Source organism: Arvicanthis niloticus, chromosome 1 (genome assembly GCF_011762505.2).
Source record: "Arvicanthis niloticus isolate mArvNil1 chromosome 1, mArvNil1.pat.X, whole genome shotgun sequence".
Lineage (NCBI taxonomy): Eukaryota > Metazoa > Chordata > Mammalia > Rodentia > Muridae > Arvicanthis > Arvicanthis niloticus.
The window spans coordinates 48,563,020-48,581,351 of NC_047658.1; the positions used below are offsets into that span (position 1 = coordinate 48,563,020).

Consider the following 18,332-nt stretch of genomic DNA (forward strand, 5'->3'; position numbering starts at 1 on the left):
TGCCTGTCTGCTTCCTGAAAGATAATAGAAGAATTATCTTCTGAAACTAGAAATAACAGTGCAATTCATAATACGTATTACCTTCAAATCTGAGCCAATATGTTTATTGTTAGTTTGTACATGCATAGTGCAACGTGTCTATGTTGTGTGTTCAGAACCAAGGCTCTAGTGAAGTTGCTTGATCCTGCACAAATAAGACTGCCAGAAATGTCTCAGGTTCTTTGAATATTTGATTTTCAGTCATTTTCTGGTCATTGCATGCTAATAAACTTTTTAATGTTGTCATATTTTTACCCCTACACTCATATGTACATCAGCTAGAATATGAATAAGAAAAATACTCTCACAACCATTTTTTTTTCAAAAGATAGCAAGACAGTTTATATGGGGAAAATAATAGCCTACCCAGTAAATAACATGGGAAAGATTGTTGTACTACATGAAAAAGAAAGAATTTAGACCTTTAACACACAACATGGATAGCACTTTAAGTACAAACTCTACAAAAAAAACTTTTTTAAATTTTGGTCAGACATAACCTACTTTACAGCATCCCTAATATCAGGACCATAAAATGTAACTAAATTGGGCTTTACCAATTTTAAAGTGTTTTTTTTCTCTTCAAAAGACTTTATATAGAAAATAGAAATGTATGCCTTACACTGAGAAATATTTTGGAATAATTTATGTGGCAAAAAACTTTTAGCTAGAATACATGCTTGAACTGTAAAAAAATAATAAAAAAAGAAATAACTCATGGCTTTAAATGGAGAAAAATGTGATTAAACATTTCACAAAACCAAGAAATGTCATGTGGCCAAGAGGAATGGTATCAATTTCACACATTCATTAGCTAATTTAAAAGTTAAAATCAAAGTAAAATAACAGTTTACAATCAATAGGATGACCTTGGTATAAAAGACTGTGATTATCACATATTAGTCAAAAATATTTAGAAACTAGAATCATCATATATTATTGGTGCTAATGTAGAAAAATAAGTATACTCTAGAAAACACTGTCAGGTTCTCAAAAGTTAAACAACAAATTAACAGAAGTTAACAAACATTGCTCTTTGATAATTCTCAATATTAATGGTCTCAAGTCCCCAATAAAAACATACTGACTAATTGACTGGATGAAAAAACACGATTCATTCATCTTTTTGCTGAACTCAAGAAACACACCACACCATCAAGGATAACTATTACCTCAGGGTCAATGGATGAAAAAAGGTATTCCTAGCAAATGGAGTCAAGAAGCAGGCAGGTGTATCTATTTTAATATTTTACAGCATAGATTTAAAACCAGAACTAATCAAAAGGGATAAGGAAAAGTACTATATACTCATTAAAGGAAAATGCCACCATGGGGATATTAAAATTCTAGACATTTATGTACTGAAAACAAAAACACCCAAATTCATACAAGAAACACTACTAAATCTCAAATCATTTATTGACCCTCACACAGGGATAGTGGATGACTTACCCTGTTCCTGCCAAAAGACAAGTCGTTCAGACAAAAATCAAACAGGGGAATGTTGGAGTTAAATAACTCCATAAATTAAATGTACTTAGAAGACATCTACAGAAAATTCTACCAAAACATTAAGAAACATACTTTCATCTCAACAGCTCATGAAACTTTCTCTAAAATTATCTAGGTATCAAGATACAAAGTAAGTCTAAACAGAAAGAAGAAAGTTGAAAATGCACCCTGAATCCTCTCTGAATACTTTGGGTGAAACCCAGATATTACCAACAATTGATATGGTAGGAAATATACAAACTCATATTTTAATCTTTAATCCAACAATTCCATGCTATGTTTCTAAGAGAAAAGAACATTTATAGATCTAATAAACCCTTGCACATGAATGTTTGTAACAAGCACTACACATAATACTAAACTAGAAATTCTTTATGTGTGTTCAGGAAATACTGGATGAATAAAATACAGTATATTCTTACAATGACTGCTAATCCAGCTTTAAAAACATTGAACTATTGATATAAGCAACAGAAGTGAACTTTAAAAATATTCAACTAAATGAAAGAAGTCAGAAAAATACTATAATTAAATAATATAAAATTTCTGAAAATTATAAAACTGTTGAAAAAATGTCTTAGAGATTGGCCAAAGCAGGGTGTGGGTACAAATGAGCAGAAGGAAGAAAATGGTTAAATCCATGAGCTCTAAAGCCTAATTGTGGCAATTATTACAAACTGTATGCATTTGCTAAAAAGCTTTAGGCTGTTATACATACCTTCATGAAGCTGATGTATATTTTCAAAACCACATTTATTGATTATGCACCAACTGCTATGCAGAGTGCTGGATATTTGTGTAACACTGATGAATGAGGTCTGAATCTCTAATTTTAACACATTATAGGCAGATAAGACAGATGATCAAAAATTCAAAATAAAAATTAAATACAAGAATAGAAAGACTAACTGTGAGATAATACGGACAGGACTGACGGCTTTTGGGGGGATGGGGTACGAAGTTTATTAGATTATCCTGGGTGACTTCTGTAGACATTTTTTTTTTTTTTTTGAGGTGTAAATCTGATGATCTCTGTTAGGACCTTAAATGTAGAAAAACATCTCATGAGAAAACTTTTAGTGCAAATGTGATTTCTACAAACCTTAGAAGAAGTAGAATCCAGAAATTCTGTAATAATTAGAAGTTGAATCTGAAAGAACTTGCATGTCCCTGTGAATGATAGAACACTGTGTTAAGATGAACTGGCTGTAGGTTTTGTGCATCGCTGCTAAGCATGTGTTTTTCACCACTTGCTAAGCACGTATTATGTACCACTGCTAAGCATGCAGTCCCTTGTGTGACATTTTCAGTAATTGATTCTCTTCACAGATTTCTAATTCTCAAGAGTTTATAAAGATAACAGTAATCCTTACTCCTCCCATAATGCCAATACCAGGCACCAATATAATTCTCTACATACATTAATATGTTAATATACTTCATATTTCCAGATATACTTTGTGCAACACCAGTATGCATCATTAGATGATGCTTCAAAATATTTGTTAGTGAATAAGTATTTATAGTAGCATCTAGTTTCACATAAGAAAATAAACACAGAAATCAATTGCACTGTGAGAGGTTTTATAATAAGAGCTAGGATTTGAAATACATTTTAAAATTCTGACCCCTGAGACACTTTTGTAAAAGGGTATGCTGTGTTGGAGAGAAACTAAACAATAAGTCAAATGACTCTATACTTGTAATTCAAGAGATATTTAAAGCAAGAATAAATTCTTATTTGGAGCCTGAAAAATGATGGACTGCCTTGGTTAAAGAAGGGACATACATCATGTTAAGAGATGTTTTAAATATTTATTAATTTTGGATGGCTGGGGCTGGGCAATGTTATTTCTCTTTTCCAAACTTCATTAGCAGCAAACTATGTTTTGAACAGTGCAACAGTAGTCATAAATACTGATGGTTCTGCTTGTCCTGCTACTACATTCTTGCTACATGATTGACCCCAAAAGGAGGGGTACATTTGGGTTTTTCAAAGTTGACCACAGGGCTACACCCTAGAAATGAGCTCTGGCACACATTCTATTTATAGAATTCTGACCATAATTTAGAGAGTTTCAGTCTTAAAATTTTGAAATTGTGGTTGGTTTTGAAAGAGTAGCCAGATTGGGGTGAAGTAGACCCAAAAGGAATTTCATGGTATGTACTCACTGATAAGTGGATATTAGCCAAAAAGTACAGAATACCTAGGATACAACATACAGACACTAAGAAATGTAACAAGCAGAAACGCCCAACTGAGGATGCTTCAATCACACTTAGAAGGGGGAAGGAAATAATCAATAATCATTGGAGGCAGAGGGAGGGAGAAACCTGGGTGGGAGAGGGAAGAGGGAGGGGAAAAGGGAAACAGAATCAGGTATGGTAGGTAGAGGACAGGAGAGAATCCCAGAAGGCCAAGAGAATGAATGGAAATACGCCTCGGGGAGTGGGAGGTTGGGGGACGCTCTAGAATGTATCAGAGACCCAGGAGGCAAGATACTCTCAAGACTCATTGAGGGTGACCCTAACCAAATTGCCCAACATTAGGGAAAGGGAACTCAAAGAGTCCACCTCCAATAGATAGGCAGGGCTTCAGTGGAGGGATAGGGCTACTAACCCACAGTCAAATTTCCTTACCCAGAATTGTTCCTGTCTAAAAGAACTTCAGGGACAAAAGTGGAGAAGATACTGAAGGAAAAGAGGTCCAATGACAGCCCAACTTGGGATCCAGCTCATGGAGGATGGAATGGGGTACACCAAAACCTGACACTACTATGTTATGATGTGCTTACAGACAGGAGCCTGGCATGGCTGTCCTCAGAGAGGCCCTAACAGCAGCTGACTGAGACAGAAGCAAATACTTAACACACCCAACCATTGGACTGAAGTTGGGGACCCTATGGTTGAATTAGGAGAAGGATTGAAGTAGTTAAAAGGGAGAATGACCCCATAGGACAACCAACAGTTTTAACTAACCAAGACTCCAGGGAGTTCCCAAAAACTGAGCCACCACCCAGGAGAATATATGGGTGGGTCCCAGGCCTCTGGCACATATGCATCAGAGGTCTACCTGGACTGGTCTCAGTGGGAGAAGATGTGCTCAATCCTGGAGAGACTTTAGGCTCCAGGGAATGGGGAGGCCTGTTGTAGTGGGGAATCACCCTCCCAGAGGCAAGGGGGATAAGGAATAGAATGGGGAACTGTTGAAATGGGGACTGAGTGAGGGCAATGACTGGAATGCAATGTAAATAAATATCTACAGCATAATTACAAAAAAAGAGTAATCAGAAATCAAAAAATGTAAATTACAGTGTGGGTTTCTGAAATATGCCTTGACACAAAAATAACTGAATCCAAATCAACGTGTCTTCCTCAGTTGAGGGTGTACTTGACTCTTCTCTTTCTGGCCAGGTGTGATTCCATGTCTATAAAAATATAGGAGACAAATTCTCAGGGTAATTCTGGACTAGTTTCTACATTCTCTCATGTCTGGGTTGAACTAATAAGGGACTTCTAACTCTCTCACTTAGTAGAGGATAAGCCAAGACTCAGGGAGGTGGAAAGCTCACATAAGTCACAAAGCAACTACCTACTCAAACTAGGTTTTTCCATTTACTTGTCTGTCAACTACATCCTGCCTACTTTTCAGTCATTGGCTGTGATGCTTCATAGCTGGTGTTCAAGCAGTTTCTGAGGTTAGTATTCAGAGTCTGTGTTCTTAAACCTACTATCAGAAAATAAGGAGAGACAGGGAAGGATGTTCTTCATAAGGTAGGTATCTAATGCTCAAACATAACATTGAAATGTCTATACACATGGGGATTGTCTATACAGACATCTATACACATTACATCTTATTTAAATCTCTTAAAATTTTGGTGGGATGATAATGGTCCACTTGAGGTTTTTTATTGTTTCTTTCTTTTTTATTAATCATTTTATTCATTTACATTTCAAATGATATTCCCCTTTTTGGTTACCCCTCCTCCAAGAGATTTTGAATCCATCTTTGTCCTGCCCATTAGCAAGCAAAGCAAACAACCTCCAGTTTAGAATAGCCATCATTGCCTTTTCTCCCAGATACAAATGTATGTATGCAACATAAAAAAGAGAAATGATGAGATTGAATGAAAATTTCCTATAAATGACACAGCTTTAGGATAATTTTTTAAAAGAAGTGGATAAGCTGCAGCTATGGAAATGTAAGTGGGGCGATCCCTCATTTCACCTTATAAATCTTCTGCCCCCAGGCTTCGGTGAAAAGAGCACAGTTTGTTAAGGTCCCCAAGAAACATGAAATTAATTTGAATGTTTGATCATGTCTACAGAGGTAGATTAGCTAATAAAACTGACTTTACTTAGTGTCAGACCTAGAAACCACAGATTCAGAAAACTCAGGGAATATTGCACAGAATGTGGCTACAAATACCAGTTGAAAACTACTGGAAATCAAAAAATGCTGCCAAAGAGAGCCAGGAGAGAGGATATATATTTATTTCAGAAATCATTCAAACAAAAAAGATGGAGGTTATAACCCAGAGTTTTATTTTTAAAATACGACATGCTTTGTTTTTTGAATGTTATTTGCTTTTAAGCTTCTTTCTCAAGACAGAAGGTGGTTTCTAGCCTCACCCATCAGTAGTGTGTGTATTCAGAGTTATCCTAGAGACAATTGTGCTACTGGAATAACTTTAAATAGCTTCATGTATTTCCTGTAGTTTATGATCATTATTGCTTTTGTTAGTCTTGCTTAAAATACTGCATTCATAGTTAATAAGTGTGTGTACTTAAAACAATAAAAAAACTCTTTTATACACATTAGTATAGTTGTCTACTAGAGTTTGGAACTAAGAAATTTTGTATAAATTTATTTTTTTAAATGTCAATTTTTATATCATGATTACTATTTGAAGAATAACATTGTATTAACATATTAAGTTAGAACTTGTACTCAGAACGGAAGTCCTACCCCTTCACCTTGGATTCCAGACCTTTAGTATTAGATATATTTTGTGCACTTAACTGCCACCTAACCAAAACATCAATCTATGACATAATTAGAACTTAAAAAATGTTTGCTTTACATTTGTAAACTTATACAATTATATATACAATACTAACTACATGTAAGTTTATCAAGTTGCATAATCTTTGGGACTGGTAAATTTTTGCATGTGATGTTTACATTTCTTTTCAAAACTTTTAAAATGAAATAAAATAAATAAAAATAATTTTTAATATAAAAAGGCAAAGAAATAAAATATTTAAAGTGTTCATCCCTAAACCACACTAGACTAGGATTATTTATTTATTTATTTCACATAGATATCTTCATTGATATTTTATTGGCAGTAAGGTATCATGATTGACATTTGTAAGGGTACTCTGGAATTATTAAAACAAACTTGGCTATGATTTGTCAAAGGGAAGATGTAAATAATACATTTAGAGAGGTTTTAAAATCTAATTCATTAGGTTAATAAAAATGTTCATGTGTTGAGACATGATAACAGGATAAATCACTCCTTTCTGTGAATTGATGCATGGACAACAGTCAAATCACTGAGATGCTCCAGGGAACAAGCCCAGTCTACTGACTCCTGCTGATGGACTGCTGTCTTAGTCTTCAACATCAGTTCTCTTCATATTTCCAGCCTTTGTCTTTTACCAACAAATGGCAGCTGCTCCTGCTGCTGCAGCTCTTCTACTCTTCCCTGGGACAGGCTATGCTTGCCTTGTTTCTATCTGAACATCCCTAAGAGAATCCTTTCTTCAACTTTCTCTGAACTCCACATTGCTTCTCCTTAGAGCTCCCATAATGCTATGGGGAAACTGACTGGGAATTTTTAGACACTGCAGTACAAGGACAATCTGAGATGATCAGATACTAAGGGCAGGGTCTAGGGCTTAGTACTATGCTCGTAACTTTTAAAACAATGTGATATCCAAAATATGCCTGATGCATGGGTAGATAGTTGAATGAATCAGTTAGACTAGAATTCTTTACCTTGCAAAATTATGTTTCAAAAGTAAAGGCAAAATACAGGCACGCACCCATAAACAGATATTGAAGAAATTTGTACTGGTTCCAAAAGTGTTAAAAAGAACTTTTGGAAAAAAGGGAAATAACATAGCCAATATAATGGATGTATACGAAGACAGAAAGGATACTGCAAAGGGACAGGTGACAGTAAAACAATGTCTTTTTTATAGCTCTTTATTAATTTACCAAATTGGCAAGTATTAAAAAGTAATAATAGAGAGACCATATTTGAAAGTCAGAGCATGTTTACATATATGTTAAGATAATGACATGGATGACCCAAGGGGGAGAGAGAAGAGTGATTCAAAGCACTGATACTGTTTTTGAAATTGAAATATCATCCTACTTCTTACTTCAGTAGCAGGTGTATGTTGCATACTCAGAAAAAGTCCTAAGACCAAGTGGAGAAGATCCACTATATTAAGAAAGGGGAGAAAAATGATAGAAAATATTGGCTGTAATATGCTGACACTAATCAAAACAAAACAGTAGTTAATAACAAGTTCAGGAAACTTCAAAGGATGAAAATTATCATCGATAAAGAATGGCAATACATTAATACTAAAGGAATAAAAAATTCTAAAACCATGTAACAGGTCATGGCATACATGTGTTTAATTACATAAGACACATATGGGAAATGAGACCAAGTGTATGAAACTAGAAAAGATGCATCTGCTGTTACACCTGCAGATTGCACAACTCCATCAGTAGGCAGATGTAACAGGAAAAAATAGGAATCATCATCAACAGATGCAATTTATTTTTGTAGAGGGCTTTACCAAAAATCACAGAATAGACATAGTTTTAAAGCCTACTTGAAACAATCACCAACACAGACCACTTTGCATGCTAGAAAACACATTTTAGACCACTTATTAGGAGGAAATTTGCGACAGGCATTATAAACTTAGCAAACTACCCATGACTGGAGAAACTATGGCACCTAGAGAAGAATCTACTACTGCCTCTTTCCCAAGCTAATATGCTTTCTAAATACTTATCTTTATACTCACAGATGAATGTAGCTCTCATCACTCATCAAAGGAGCTTCTTTTTGCAGTTGACAGAGTCCATTATGAATAGTAACAGCTAGTCACAATGTAGAGATAATCTGACTTTGGAATGTCTATCCCTAGTTAATACAATGGCAACACAATGCTACACTTAAAGCTCATACAACATTAGGAAAGAGGAGGTGAAAACATTGTAACAGTCAGACTACCAGGACACTGGCTACAAGATAATATCTTTAAGAAAAAAAAAATACTATATTGAGGGGACTGGTAGGAAAGAGGGGGTGGGTCTGAGAGGATTTGAGGGTAGAGTGGGGATGTGATCAAGATACATTTTATGAAGAGCTCTAGAGATGACTTACTGGTTAAGAATACTAGCTGCTGCTCTAGAGGATCTGGGTTTGATCCCCAACACCCATATTATGGTTTATATGTCTTTGTAACTTCCGTCACAGAGGATTCTTCTTTCTGGTCATGAGGGATGCATGCATGTGGTACATGCACATACATGTGATAACATGAATACACACAAAATAATAACATAAAATATATAATTTAAAATATACACATGAAAACAAGTTAATACAAATTTTCAAATAATATTGAAAAATGATATCACAATATGTGCTCCTAGACATAATAAAATTAATTTATCCATCAATTGGAGGTATACAATTTCAAACATAGAGAGAATAATAACAGATTTTATATAACAGGCATGAGAGGGAAACTTCCAAGAGACATTAAAAATATTTGAACTAAATGAAAATGAAACTTGTAAAATTTTTAGCATGATAAAATCTATACATAGATGAATCTGTATTGCACTGTATGTACATATAATTAAAAGATGAAAGTCCTGAAATCAAACATCTAACCATACATCTGAGGAAAGAAGTTAAATGGCAAATCAAATGCAAAGAAAACACAAAGTAGGTAACTCAGATTAGGGAAAATAAATCAGAATGTATACACTTAATAGATGTAATTTTGATTTGTATAATATATTAGAACATAAATTATAAAAACTGAAAACATAAAATCAAAAAATGAAGTAAATGAAACCAAAAGATGAATCTTAGAATCCACAAGAGTATCACGTTTGTGTTGAGACTAAGTAGAAAGCAAACAAGAAGCCAAATTGCTAATATCAGAAATGGAAGACTGAATGGTTAGAACTCCTATGTGCATTAAATAGAGAAGAATGGAATACTGTGAAAATCTTTTTATCCTTACATTTGATCATCCAGATGAAATACATCAATTCCTTGAAAAACACAAGTTTTCACTGAGTTGAAATACCAGTGTTCACTGAGTTGAAATAGATCCTCTGAACAGGCCTACATATGAATGATGTTTAAGTGATAATAAATAACTCATAATCTACTTAAATAAATAGAGTTAGACCCAAATGAGTTCAGTAGTGAATTTTGTAATATATTTTATGCAGAAATTGTTCCAGTTTCTATAATTGCTTTCTGAAAATCAAAACTGAGGGAATATTGCTCAATTAATATTATAAGGCCAGTCAAAGATATAAGAAAAAAAAACCCAATAGATTAGTAATTCTCGTAGACAAAACTTCAAAATTCCTGAAGAAAATGTCAGAAAATCAAGTATTATTGTATATATAATTATATACCCTGACCATGTAAGATTTTTCTTGGTCACAGTTCATAATTAGAAAATTTATTTGTATAAATCATCATATCAAAAGATGAAAGAAAGTCTCATGAGCATATAATATATTCAGATAAAATATTTGACAAGATTTAATATACTTTTCTCCATACCAATAGTCCCTGTTCTCAACTTAACAAAGAATATTTTGCAAAATCTGCATGGCTAATATGCATCTTTCATGTTCTGTAACAGAAAGTTTCTCACTAAATCAAGAAAAAGAAGCTCTGCAAGAATGTTCTCTCTCACTGCTACATTTCAGTGCCATGCTGAAAATTTTAGCAATGCAAGAAGACAGGGAATGCAAATAAAAGCATGCTGATTACATGTTGGTTGCAATGTAAGAGGGTGATATACAAAATTCTATTGCTTTCCTATGAGTTAGCATCCAGCAAATGGATTTGAGATTTAAATACCCAGTAGTAGATAGAGAAAGCAATATGTGTCTGTAATCTCTACACTCAGGAAGCTAGTGTAGAAGAAATGCTGTGAGCTTGAGACCAGTGTGGTCGACATAGGGAGTTCTAGACCAGCCTGGTATACAAAGTAAGATTTTTTTCTACACACAAACACACACCATCCTAGTAACACTTACATCATTACCACATATGATAAAATACTCGAGTGAATTTAACAGAGTTACATTTATATGCTCTATAGAAAGAGAAATATGATGAACAAAATCAATGAAAACTTAGAGAGTAGGGAAATATTCACCTTTATGGATAGAGAAACATAATATTGTCACGATTTCAGTTCTCCCCATCTTTAAATATACATTTAATGCATTTTCAATCAAAGTCCCTGGAAATTATCTTGTAAACAGAATGGAGAAGCAGATGCTCCAGAGCAGCCTAATAGAACAAGGGAGTAAGACAGTTGGAATTCTGTCACTGTCTCACTTCAAGGCTTACCACAAATAGAATACAAGTCAGGATGGTAATGATGAAAATTAGATGAGTGTGTCATAGGAGGAGTTTAAAGTATCAAGAAGCAAACTCTCATAAGGATGGTTACTCATCCTTGATAGACATGTAATGATAATATGTCAAAGATAGTTTTTACAAAAACAGATCTAGAAAAGAATGGAGATCTGAAGGGAAAAGCAAAATAACCTAGGCATAAGTGTGTACCTTTCACAGAATTAACTCAAAATAGATAAATGACTGTCCTAGTTAATGTTCAATTGCTGTGAAGAGAAACCATAACCAAAGAAATTCTTAAACAAAACTATTTTATTGGGGGCTTGCTTACAGTTTCAGAGGATGGGTCCATAATCATCAGAGTAGGAACAGGGGCAGTAAGAAAGCACAGTACTGAAGCAGTAGCTGGAAGTTTTACATCTGATCCATAGGCAGTAAGCTGGAGAGGGAGGATAGGGAGAGGGAGAGGGAAAGAAGGAGAGGGGGAGGGGGAGGGGGTTAGAAGGAGAGGAGAAATCGGGAGGAGAAGAAAAGGGGAGGGGGAGAAAGGGAGGGGGTAAAAGGGAGAAGGAGGAAAGGGAGAGGGGGAGAGAGAGAGGAGAGGGAGAGGGAGGAGAGGGAGGAGAGAAAGGAGAGGGAGGAGAGGGAGGAGAGGGAGGAGAGGGGGAGGGGGAAGGGGAGAGGGGAAGAGAGCGAAAGAGAGGGGAAGGGGAGAGGGGGAGATAGGGGCGGAGGAGAGAGGGGGAGTGGGGAGAGGGAGACAGAAGAGGGGGAGAGAAGAGGAAGAGGTGGGGAGAGGGAAAGAGAAGAGGTGGGGAGAGGGGGGAAGAGAGGGAGAGAGAAGAGGGGGAGAGAAGAGGGGGAAGGAGAAGCCTATGGTAAGTAAGCCTATGGGGCCATTCTCATTCAAACAAGCATCCAGACAAAAGTGTAAACTGAAAGACTGTACAAGATAACAGCAGGAGACTATGTATATGATGATGACGATGACAGTGGACTTGACAATGGACTTTGGCATTGTGCCCCTCCTTGCCACCATGGCCTTTTAGATATCACACCAGCAGCATGATCGTTAAGAGAAATAATCAGTAAGGTGAGATCCATAAAAAAATTATCTGCCGTTCTGAGAAAAAAATACTGTTAAGAAGATAAAAATGGAAGAAAACAGTAGAGACAATTATTGCAGAATACATATGGCAAAGCATTAATATGAGTTGTCGTGAATAGAGCTTATGTGAGATATCAGGAGGTATAAAGCCCTTCTAAACTTAAAAGAGGGGGAAAGTCCAGATTAGAAAATAGTGAAATGAAGATACTTACCAAAGATGATACACAAGTGACCCAAACACACAAGAAGCAATGACCTTTATTATATATCTCAGGAAACCAAAGACTAAAATGTGATAGCCTTACCACCTGTAGGGGTGACCAAAATCTAGAATGCTGACATCAAATTTTGACAAGGACTTAGAGCCGCAGAGATCCCTGTTCCCTGTTGGTAGAAATCCCAAATGGTGTAATCACTTTGGAATAGGACTTTTGACTTCTCAGATACATTCTTGCTATTGAGTACAGTACTGCTGGCTTGAGTACTTACCTAAAGAAACTGAAACCTTAGATCTACACACACACACACACACACACACACACACACACACACACACACGCACGCACGCACTCGCACGCACACATATACACACACACACACACACACACACACGCACGCACGCACACATACACACACACACACACACACACGCACGCACGCACACATACACACACACACACACACACGCACGCACACACGCACACACACACATGCACACACACAGACACACACACATACCCTGCTACATGAGTATTTATGTTAGCTTTATTTATAATATCTAAATTTGGATAATCAGAAGATTAATAATAAAATAATATCAAATAATATGGTGAAATATGAATAGTATGAATAGAACAATGTGGAGTTACCTTAAGTGGGTATTACTAAGTGTCAAAATATGGATAATTAGCCTGTCCACAACCACTACCATTCTGGATAAGACAGAACTTTGAAGAGAGTCAAATATCAGTTGTTGCCAAGGGTTTAGGGGAAAAGGAAGGTGGCAGGTAGAGCATAACATTTGTTATGGCAGTGAAACTCTATGCTGATACGATTATGCTAAATGACTGTCATGGAACCTACTTTCTAAGCCTTTTCGATGTATGTTTTCAATAGTTTATCCTAATATCAACTCTGCCTGTTGAAAATGATGTTTCAATTTGAGTTCATCAATTAAAACAAGCAGACAATTTTTAAAGGCAGATGTGATGCAAGGGTATGGAGGTCCATGGGATCTCTCTGCATCATTTTCTTGATTTTGCTGTGAAACTAAAATGTGTCCTTATTACAAAAAATGAAGTCATTTTAATTATAAAATTATACATAAATAAATAGCTATATAATACAATGAGTTATTGTTTAAATAAGAGTAAACTTTTTGTAACAAAGCAAAGCACTACTAATTAAAGTGATTTAAAAATATTCCTTATCATATTTTTGTAGTAACAGTATGTCCATGCATTCTTAATCGGTCTTATAACTATCTCTATTAGTAGATTCTATTTATTTCAGCAATTAATATCTGTGAGCATCATTTCTCAGTGTACAGAGATTTTCCTCTAAGACCCATTCTTGCCATCATGGAACTTCCATGATAAAGAGGAAATGCAAACTAAAGAACTCACACACATAATAATTAAAATTTTTAATTATTATTTTTGTGAACACTTTGAAGAAAGAAACATAGTGAAAGCTCACCCAGAGAAACACACACCAGTGTGGATGTGAATAAACCAATCAGTGGACAATTGCTGAAACTCAAATAAGAATGACCTCTAGGCCTAGAAGCTATGTGATAACTCAGAGATCATAATAAGTCAAACAATTAATTATGGTAACATACTTATAAAACACATGCTTTTAATGATAATTGTATGATTAAATTACATTAAATATAAGGACAAAAACCACTAGAGAGAGGAGAATTTGCTGAATGTTCTAGAAATGACCCAAACTGCATTTCTACTAGTAGAACTTATAAATTCTTCCGTATAATTTGACTAAAAGCTGGAGAGATGGCTAAGACGTTAAGAGCACTGACTGTTCTTCCAGAGGTCCTGAGTTCAATTTCCCAGCAACCACATGGTGGCTCACAACCATCTGTAATGGGATCTGATGGCCTTTTCTGGTATGTCTTGAAGACAGGAACAGTGTACTCACATATATAAAGTAAATAAATCTTAAAAAAAAAAAAAACAACATTGACTTAAAGGCTGAACTTCCTCTATTTGTTGTATACATGATTTTACATCATATATTATTCTGTACATATTCTGTTAATACTGAAGTGAATGGTACTTTGAATGCTGCTAAAGGCTGTGACTGTCAATGTTTAGTGTTTCTGTCTATCCAAGGACCGTGTGTCCTATCAACTACAGAACAACATTCCCTTGGAGGTAGATCTGGTTGGCTGGAACCCCACTCAGGCAATTGGAGTAGAAGGAGGCTATACATGCCTTCTAAATGGAGATTCAAAGGTCATAAATAAAACATTTTTTTGCCATTAAAAAAGGTGAGACATATGAACCCTGAGAGGATGGAGTTTTAGAACTTTCATGATTGATCCAGCTTCAGATTTATGGCAGAGGACACGAAGAGAGTTCACTCGGGCAATTACACACTCACGGGAAATGAGAGAACTTTAGATGTGCATCCGCTTAGAACCATTAGTGATTGGCTCTCCCACATCCTCCATGGAGCTGGATAGAATCACTAGAAACTGGAGGTCTCTGACATGTATAGTTCCCAACTGGCACAACTCAGCAATCCTTGAAAGTGGAGGTACAGTGACATAGAAAAGGAGAGACCAAATTCAGTGTTGGAGTAGACCAGGCTGGCTTTTCAATCCCATTCTAACCATCTCATGGTTGTGGGTTTTAAATTATTTATTGTTATATTTTCCAAGCTTCACTGTTTTGATCTACAAAATCATACAAATAATGTTCATATCCGTTCATTTAAGTTAGGGACTCAGAATAACATAAGTGTGGTTTGATATACAGTGATATTTAATAAAGGTTGTGAGGCATTTTTTTTAATGATGACTATTCCTAATCACCCTACTTTATCATGATTTGATTTTATTCTTTTCATTTTAGACACTTCCTAAAATCCTGGACAAGCTAGCACCAGCATTCACCATGAACAGCTGCAGCTTTCTGGTGGAAAGATCACGAGCTTCCACTGCCCGAGTAGTGGTGTGGAGAGAGATGGGGGTTTCCAGAAGCTACACCATGGAGAGCAGCTACTGTGGCTGTAACCAGGGCCCCTATCAGGTATGTGAGTTTATAAGGGCCATGCTCCCAGCTCAGCAGCAGAATATATAAACGGGGAACAATAACAGACCTATCTTTCTTCCTTGCAAGGGGCAAAAAAGCTCCAAGCTAGGTCTTGCCTCACTCCTTTGCTGTGAAAAACTGGTTTGATGATTATCCTTTCCCGCAGCAGCTTGTCTGTTGATGCTGGAAATAATCTGTGCATGCTTTTCAGTGTAGTGCCTCAATCAGCCATCCTCACTAGCAAGCAGCAGGGAGCCTTTCTCTGATGTGAAGTATCAGTTCGGTCTGTAACATGCATGGAAATCTGTTATCTGTTTCAGTAACCAAGCTGTTCCCATTTATATTATAGAGGGTATAGGTCTATAGGTATGATCAAAACAGCTCGGCATTGTGCGATTCCTGTGCCAATGTAAACCAGCAGCTGCCCACTGTAACCAGAGCATAATGAGGTGTGTGCACACTATGAGTCCACCAGAATGAGTGGGATTTGGACACGTGTGCTAGTGTTGAGGGAAAGCACTCCTGTATAAATCATGTCCTTTCTACAGCTATATTAACTGCATGAGCAGCTGGATAGCTGCTACAGCATGCAGCTCTGGCTGCTCTTCCCCCTCTCCCATCGAGAAACATAAATAAGAGACTCCATGACACTGCCAGAGTAATAGACTCTTTTAAATTTCTTAGGCAAGTTGACAGACTGTTCCTTGGTGATTTCCATTCAACCCCAACATTACCTGGTTCTCATGAGCACTAAACCTCATTGGGTGTTAGTTTTGAGATGCCTGGAACAGCCAGGAAACACTTGGCATCTGTCATGAATTGGCGAGAATCTGTTAACTATCACAGGGATTTTAGGGACTGGGATGTGATGAGCTCTGCCTGTCTTCTGACCTGGTCAAAGAGATTTCTGACACAGAGCTATTGAACCATTCATTTTGTCTCACTAATTCTGTCTGTTAATTAATCTACACAGTTGCTTCAAAGAATTATTTTGTTACTGGCTTAATGTTATTAGACTAAATTAATTCAATTTGCTCATGTTAATATACATGCAAAGTAGAAAGACTTGGGATCTCTTCATAGACAGCAAAGGACCTTGCTCTTCTACTTGTCAGGATATTGGAAGCTCCTTTCCTCATATGCCTATATGCTTACCCAATCAAATGAAGATATTATTAAGGATTCCTCTCCTTATGACACAAGTTCTGTAAATGCATGGATGATTGGAGATTGTTTTACGAGAAGTTTATTCAGTCTACTGGCAGTCAAAAACCTGTGGGATCAAGAGAAATAAGCCTGTAATATTATGATCTCTGGCCTTTTAAATAGAGAATTTGCATCTTTGCTATATGTCTTAATGGAAAGGGCCCTGTCATTCAAAGACATCCCATGCATCTTTTTGCCTATTTATTTGCTTGTTGACTTTTATTGACTTAGCCTCTCCAAGAAGTAATTCATCCTAAAGTCATCCATTCACATAACTATTAGTGCCACTCATAGTAGATCAAATGGATCCTCAAAGGCTTTTCTGGATGTCTGAAAAGAGAATGGCTCCCAGGTCAGGTTCTTTCTAGATCTTAATTTTCCATGTAACATATATAATGGCTGTTAGCAATGACAAAGAATAAAGGATACTCAGCCAATGGGGTGGCTTTTGGGCGCAAACCCAACATTTATCCTGTGAAATTTCCCACATCGCCATTGTATGAGCTCTCTTAAAGGAAGAACGTAGAAGGAACTGGCTAGAGAAAACCCTCACTGGGCCAGACTCGGTTTTGCTTTCCCAGTCCCATGCTCTATATGAAACACCTCTATGAATGGATTGGTTTTCTCCTTCCCTTTGTTTCTCTCTCCTGACAAACACCACAGAGTCACTGAGCAGAATTACAGACAGTCAGCAGGGATGGGTGAGTGATTTTACATATGAGAAAGCCAGCCCAGAGTTGGGTGTTTGGGTGATTTTTGTTTGAGGCATATCATAAAATCTATGAGCTATAGTGTAGTATAGAAATTTCCACCCTGAAAATATTGCAAATAATTTTTTTTACATTGGAAAGCTTAGTCCCAGTTGGATCTTGAGATTATTATTCTAAGGTCATCTTTCCATTTTTTGTTTAAAATTACCATTTATCCAAAAGATTGAGGGTACTTAAATATACCCACGAGAGGCATTTCTTGCTTCCTTCATAAGAATATAAATATTTTTGCAGTTTCTCTGGTTAACATGGCTTTAAAGCAGTTCCAATCATTTCTCCCCCAGCACACTAAGTACCTGATTTGTTAGTAGTGAAGTGAAATAGCATTTCTTTCAGTGACATTTTTGCTGGAGCTACATTAAAGAACATTAGCCATTACATTCAGATAATTGTTATTTATATGATATTTTTCTCTTCTATTTTCCAGTCTTCCAGTTGGATAGTTTTAAAGAAATCTCCTGCTTGTATCTATTTGGGATACCATCTCTGCTCAATTTGTATAGTTAGATTCATAATTTTTGTTTAACCTGGGAGTCTAACCCATTGAGAGAATTACATTACCTGTTGGGAACTTGCCTAAAGCTTTTGAGGCTTCTGAGAGAGAAAGGTAAAATGAAATGATACAACCATTGGGGATTCATGCTTTTTAGAGATATCTAAATGATAGGGATGTATGCTTTTTATTAAATATTTATGACCTGAGTTTCACACACATCATGTGCTTTGTACATACAAAGTCATACATTTGAGTTTC

At 36.2% G+C, this 18,332-nt stretch overlaps 1 protein-coding gene across 2 annotated transcripts in view; it reads left to right on the top strand.

Moving 5' to 3' along the window:
- The window catches only part of Agbl1 (AGBL carboxypeptidase 1), a 788,584-nt gene that overhangs the window by 455,017 nt on the left and 315,235 nt on the right, over window positions 1-18,332 (top strand). For both annotated transcript variants that reach the window (XM_076936072.1, XM_076936077.1), the window contains exon 21: window positions 15,423-15,599. In XM_076936072.1, coding sequence (XP_076792187.1) covers window positions 15,423-15,599 — 177 coding nt within the window. The remainder of the gene's footprint in view (window positions 1-15,422; window positions 15,600-18,332) is intronic.